The 7,363-nt window shown below is 28.7% G+C and overlaps 1 protein-coding gene across 1 annotated transcript in view; it reads right to left on the reverse strand.

Annotated features, from left to right (window-relative positions):
• The window catches only part of LOC107443282 (uncharacterized), a 55,656-nt gene that overhangs the window by 25,587 nt on the left and 22,706 nt on the right, over positions 1 to 7,363 (reverse strand). The window contains exons 10-12 of the mRNA XM_016057098.3: positions 4,704 to 4,789; positions 3,695 to 3,942; positions 1,389 to 1,423 (exon numbers count right to left, since the gene is read on the reverse strand). Of these exons, the coding sequence (XP_015912584.2) occupies positions 1,389 to 1,423; positions 3,695 to 3,942; positions 4,704 to 4,789 (369 nt within the window). The remainder of the gene's footprint in view (positions 1 to 1,388; positions 1,424 to 3,694; positions 3,943 to 4,703; positions 4,790 to 7,363) is intronic.

Raw genomic sequence — 7,363 nt, forward strand, 5'->3', positions numbered from 1 at the left:
AAGATAATGAATGATGGAGGAATAAATTAAATAGCAACAGGCAACTCAGGATATAATGGATGTCAAACGACGCTAAGTAGGGTTTCAGTTTCGAAGTCTTTTTTGCCACACTTGTAACAAGCTTTTAGCTTACTTTGCTCAACATGAATGATCTAAATAATCTAGGTACCAGATGCAATCGTTAGTTTAATCTAGTTTCGAGAGTACATAAGTGGAAACGCTCTTTTGACGATCGGATTTCGTGTAATCTAGATTACTGGCAATCCAGATTATCTACAGCTAGTGGAAACAGGGTTTTACTATCAAACTCACAAATGGACCAATCAGAAGTTAGCTCTGATTTCCAGCTGACGGCGTCCTGTCCTAAGAAACCAGGCCTTTAAATATGTTGAGTTAGAAGTCCTCCATGCTTCCATATCAAATCATACCTCTGTCTTCTGGATCGGTTCAAAACTACTAAAATACGGAGTTGAGCAATAGTAGTCGTAAACACAAAATTGGGTCGGCTGTTCAACATCGGTTATAAAATAAAATATGTACCCATTCTAATGATAGAGTATATAAAAACGGCGGTGCGTTTTTTTCTAAGAGAGACAATTTACAACGCTTTTAATCTAAATGGATTCACTCTACAGTAAAAAGCTTAGCTATTAATTAAATGATGCGGTTCTCGGATATCGTTTGTTATTTATCTTATTTTAATTCTAAAAAATGTTTAGATAAGTGTTTAAATAAACTACCAGACTACCGACATTTATTGTGTTTTTAGCTCTATAGAAACACCGAAAAGCTCGATAATTTTTATTGAGGTACTTTAATAATGATTTTGCTAAAACTAAAACTAGTATCGTTTAATAATAAGTATTAAAATTTAGCAAATGTAGTATAATTTGGTAATTTTGTCATGAGCTTGGTATAAAAATCCTTTATTCGATTAAATGTATTTTTCAGTTTTCTATATTTTACTAGTGGGTGGTAATAAGCACTGTAATTTTAATAAGCAGAATTCCCTGTAAGCCATTACTGTATGAACAGAAAAATTTCCAAATGAGTGGTTTAAATAGCGTATATTTTGGTTTATTAACTAGAGTTTTTTTCCACTAGAAATGTCATTACTATACAGTGTGGACATTTACTGGAATTATTTTTCCTGTATATAAGCGATAAGTATCAAATAAACTACACTGAATATTACTACAGAATAGAATATTGTAGTTCTCTATTTTTTTTGTATTGCTCCTATATTTCATAATATCAATAAAATCTAAACGTCATTGATCACGATGTGATAAACGCGTGAAAGATATTTTTTAAGACTACACGTCAGCATTAAAATAAAAAATTGCACTCAGCATGATATTGCACAAATATTTTTTAAAAATATTTACCCCAAAGAATTATACAATGTGTTTCCATTCTAATGCTAAAACATTCAAAATAAGATGCATTTTTTTTAAAGCTGAACAAAATGGAAACACTTTTAAATGGGTTTAACGGCACGATAAAATTAAATGCTTAACAACTAGTTATATCTATAAATTGAGCTAATAAAATTCACTAGAATCGCTTGGTTATTTGTTTTATTTTTGTTCCTTAAGATGCTTCCATGTTCATTTTTCAAGAATGCCATGTATTAATAAAGAGAAAAGTACAATTTGTAAATAAAATTTCTTTTTAATTTAATTATTTTAATTTCCTTCAATTCTTCATGTTCTTAAATCTGTTTCTATGAGTTAAAATTTAAGCAATTTTGCAATTAAAAGCTTACCAACTAGTTAGATTGATAAATTTATCTTTTTCTTTTATTGCTTTTAATTGAGCTTATAAAATTAGCTGGAATCGTTTGATTATTTGCTTTATTTTCGTTCCTCAAAATGCTTCCATGTTCATTTTTTAAAGATGCCATATGTTAATGAAGAGAAAAGTACAATTTGTAAATTAAATTAATATTTAATTTAATTAGGTTAATTTCTTTTAATTTTTCATGCTCTTAAATCTATTTCTATGATGTACAAAACATATATTAATACAAACGAAACGCATCACTCATCTTTTGAAACAAAAAAGAAGAATAAATAAGGTTAAGAATTATTTCCTTTAATGCACAAATGCTTTTCTACAAATTGTTTTAAGAGAATTTTTCTGTACTCCGTATACAGTAAAATTAATCATATAACTGATGGAAATACGAAAAGAGTAAACGAATACGCGATAGAAACACTTTTCATGAAAATAGAATTAAAATAAATATAAGATTTGGGGTCGATTAGAAAGTTTTATGTTACTACACTATCGTGCAGAATTAAAACATTTTTTTATAAACATAAAACACTTACAGAAATTCATGCAATTCATCTTTGATTCAATGAGTATTTTTGAGTTAAAGCATAAAGAATTCAACTTAAAATCATTGAGAAATATAATTCATTCATTTTATTAATATATTCGTGCAAACAAAATATGACCAAGTCACTAAATTATAAACGGTAGGTTGTCAACTATTTAAATTTACTTACTATATGCATTGTACGATTCTCTGTTCCATTAAACTTTTTTTTGTCAACTGTTGAGAGAAGGCACTGCGACCCGTAGGCCGAGATGAAATAAAACTTATTATGATGACGTCATAGATAATTTCCTTATGATAAAGGTTTATGTTTTAGTTCAGCAGTTCATATGAAAAATCAGCAGTGAATCGTGGTAAATTATGTTTATGAACCTTATAAAATAACGTGAATAAATAAAGAATAACAACCTTGAAATTGTTTACGTGCTTATTTTGAAGATGAGAAAAGAAATTATGTAATGTTCTTTAACTTTGAAACTTAAAAATTTTTTTCTTTCCTCAGGTGCAGCTAAGTAGGTTTCGTGTCTGAATTACTCTATATACAATACACAAAACTATATTTTATCACTTAATTCATAGTTTTCAATACACTTTTTCGGATTTTGAGTCCGCTTTTTTATATTTTAAATAACAAAATAAAATCTTCTTTGAAATATTTTAGTACATAAGACATTTATTGACTGAAAAAGACATTTAATATACATAAATATACACAAATATTAAAAATATTATGCTTGTCACTTATTGTATATAATACAATAAGTGACATTTTCCTTTAAAATTAAGTAAGATATTCTCTAAGCTTGCACATGAGAGTGGTCTGAATGGCTTTATGACAAGGTTTTGGGACAATAAGTCATACTTTCAAATTGTTTAGTAGAGCATGTTCAAAAAATAGCATTGAAATTTCTATCAAGATTTTTCGATGTATTGTGCTGCCATCTAGGGGATATTTTAGGAAATATTGTATTCGACTTATGTTTATCTGGAAACAATACTAAGGTACAGTTTGACTTAAAATTTCATTTTTGCAAAAAGAGTAGCGTATTACTATACTGCTTCAAACCTTTACTTTAGGTATCGTATTTTACTTAATCATTGTTTATAAATAACCAAAAGAAAAAAAAAACCTCTGAGTGATGTGACAAATCTTTCAGGCGCGAATTCAAATTGACTTTAGCAGTGTTGTGAAAATCATCATAACTCAGTAAAAGTTATTTCACAATTTTGACTTTTTTTTATGCGCAATAGTGTTAATATTTGATCTTTTGTTTTCATTAAGTGTTTCAGAATGAGCTTACAGAACTTTTTTGAGTTAAATGAAGATGACTCTTAAGTTTTCAATACTACAGTCTCTCTGTAATAATCGATAAATTATTTAAATCTTGGAGAGGAATGGAACTAAGAGATGAGGGTGAGATTTCAAGATTTTGTTCAAATCTTCTTTTTCCGATTCCCTCGACCTGTTGATTTTCCTCGGTTGGAGTATTCCAGTTTTGGAGATTTGCAGAACCAAATAAGTTGAAAATAATTCCACTACTTAAAGCAACACCAGCTGAAATGTATAATACTTTGTTCCACTGCTGTGGAGTTTGCTGAAATTAGGAAAAAAGCACTCCATAGAATATATCAGCAGAATAAAGAATAAAATAAATATTTTTAAATGAAAGACTATTAGGGAAATAGATAGTTTGTATCTTGCCATTAATTATGATTATTGATAAATTAAGAGTACTAAATTGAATAATTTATAATATTTTATTTTTTTAAGACAAAACACTTTAAATTATGCTGAAACTTAAAACTTCAATAAAGTTAAAAGCCCTAACTCGAAATGATTGATCAATTCTTAGATAAAAAATATTATTAACTAACTGTTGTCAGCGGTTTTGTCAGCGAAATTTTTATTTTGTGTTATAATTGCTACTTCGATTTTCAGAAATTAAAATATTTCAGAATTCCCATGCAAGCATATATCCATAGAACGATCCATTTTGGGGATGAGTTTTAAAATAGTCTCATACTTAAAATCCCCAATTTTGAAAGCCTTTAACTCTAACCAGAAAGTTAAATACTATAGTGAATTTTCATAGTGCTTGCTTCAAAATCGGCGGAATTTTAAAGACTTATATTATATTATATTATATTATATTATATTATATTATAATATATTATACTATATTATATTATATTATATTTGCTTCAAAATCTTAAGAGACAGTTCTTTAAATTTTAGAAATTGAGTGATTTACTTTCAAAACTACTTTTCTCCTATATTTTGCACAAGTTAATTGAAAAGCATTAAATTAAATTAATTAATTTAAATTAATATTTTAAAAGTTAATTAGAAACTTACCTGGTTGTTTGTTAAGGATCCAACTATAAGTGGTATGATAAAGCCTGAAGCACTGGCCACGGTGCATGCTATTCCCATTAACGTACCTGTGGTTAGAGTTACGGGTTTACAAGGGATTTCGAATTTACTGTATGAAAAAAAATTATTTCGTGAAATACTTTCAAGTCAAAGATATTATTTTTGTTTAAATATTCGAAAATGCAGAGTCAGTTATTATAATAATAATTAAAGCTCAATTAAATTTTATTTTTGATTTTGTTTTTTTAAGTAACTTTTGAGGCTGTAGTGATCCAGAGATTAGAAAATCGGTTTCCGGCACGGAGGAACTGGGGTTCGATCCTCGACTCCATTAAGACTTACAAAGTACATGCGATATACGTGTTCCTAAAATCTGTGGAATTAAAAGTCTTGTGGTTAATCACTGAGCAGTATCTGGGGTAAATTTCCTTCCCCTTCAGATCTATATCTAAATGAAGAAAATGGCCTCACGATGCTGCCATCTATTCGTGGGGTTCAAAGCTAAGACGTACTTTTTCTCTTGGGGAACTGTTATGTCAAACGGAAGATGTATCTTCTTTACTTAAGTCGTAAAAGGCCAATGGCTGGCGAGTTAGGCTTTCCAAGTGTCATTAGATGTAGGAAACTATTCAAATATTTTCGCAGTTTTAGATTTTGTATTGAATTTTCCTTGAACATTTTTAAATTAAGTGGAATTGCTTAAATAATCATCAAAAATACTTTTTTTCATGATATAGAAAATGAGATACATAAATAATACTTTGATTAAATTAATGATTTCTCGAGGTGGGACAAAAATGTGAAAAACTGAGTAATATCAAAGAACAAAACTTAGAAAAACGCTTTCATGAAAATTCTGAAGTGACCATACTTTTTTGTTGTAAGAATTCGAGTAAGAGAAATTAAGTTTTTTTTAAAAAAAGAGCGTTTTTTTTTAAGCTAGACTTCTCAAACTAAGTCATCATTTGTACTATTATAGGCGTAGACGTAAAAATTTGATGAATAGATAAAAAAANAAAAAAAAAAAAAAAAAAAAAAAAAAAAAAAAAAAAAAAAAAAAAAAAAACTCAGTAACGGTTTGTTTCGTTTACTGCCCGCAGCAAAAACAACTAAAAGCAAATCATTCCCATCACAGTCCATTGCGAGGCAAGGGTTTTTGTTGGCTAGGGCTTCACAATTTCAAGACAAACACTATGATGATGAAAATGTCGTTAACATTAATATCCGACCACTTTTACTACTCAGACAAGCTACACTGTAAAAAATTCCGAATTAAATTACAGTAAAAAGTATCCGGTGCCCTTATTTTTGTGAACATTAAATTTTATTATACCAAAATCACTGTGTAATCCTAAGTAAATAAACATTACTATAAAAATTACAGTATAATATTTTACGGCAAAAATAGTTATTACCGCCAAAGTGCCGGTACTTTATATCGTAATTTGATCCGGAATTTTTTACAGTGCAAAATCCATTGATTTGAAACTGGATGGCCATCGAGGATTGGAACCCAATCATTTACAATAAGTTCTCATTGTCTTAACCACTTTGCCCTCACAGTACAACAAAGAGTACTAATATACACTAAATTGGATACTTTGCGAAAGTTTTGCACAAGTTAAAAAGGTACTGACAAAACCAGCTGGTAGCAAGAAAGGTTTTATATCAACTAATTTACAGTTCTCGGCAGGTAAGTATTTTTGTCTAACCTAGTAGCGTTTGTGGAATATGGAAAGATAAAATGTAAAGATTTTTGTTAAAACACTTGATGATAATGCTTACGAATATTTATGAATTTCGTGCAGAATAAAAATATTAATGGATCTAACCAACATAGACAAAGCAATAAGCTTGCTGAACTGTCGGTTTGAATTCACTGGTAGAATTTTATTTATTAGTTGTGTTCAGAGAATTTTTCATTATTTTTTTCATTTATGAGTTAGTTGATCATTGTAGTTTTGAAAAAAAAATATTCAGTTCGATAGATATTTTAAACTATTCAGAAATTTATATATTCAACACAAACGCGTTGAATATATTTTTATATTCAAAAACTTATTTTATTCAATTAAAATAAACCATTTTAAAGAGTTTCGTAAAAGGGCCAGTTCCATGGTACAAAACATTTTGTAAATACGTTCGACATTAAAAAAAATCGGCATTAAAATTAAAGTTAAACTAATATCAAAATCTATTCTATTTCATACAACACTATCACAATTTTTTATTAGAACAAAAGATTCATGCTTTTTAACTAAAAACTGCAAGTTTTTAAGGTTTTTAAACAGAATAATAATTTTGAATGTAACCTATATATGTTAAGTTATACTTAAATTTATGTTTATACACTGGTTATCATAAATTAAGGAAAAATCACAAAAATAGCGATAACTCTTTCAAAAGTAAGCCAAACCGTGCAAAATTTGCATATGTTGTCCACTAAGAGTAGCTGAGTAAAATTGCAATATGCAAATTAGTGGCGCTGCACTCGGCTTACGTCATCTGCCTGGAGCATAAAAGTCCAAGTTTGAGAGAAAGCACACAAATTTTACTGTGATTGCGACATTGAAAATCTGAGATAGCCAATTCGTAATAATGACCTCTAGGCATCATTTGCCTGAAGAACTACGATGGAGAGC

Source organism: Parasteatoda tepidariorum, chromosome 6, assembly GCF_043381705.1.
Source record: "Parasteatoda tepidariorum isolate YZ-2023 chromosome 6, CAS_Ptep_4.0, whole genome shotgun sequence".
NCBI lineage: Eukaryota > Metazoa > Arthropoda > Arachnida > Araneae > Theridiidae > Parasteatoda > Parasteatoda tepidariorum.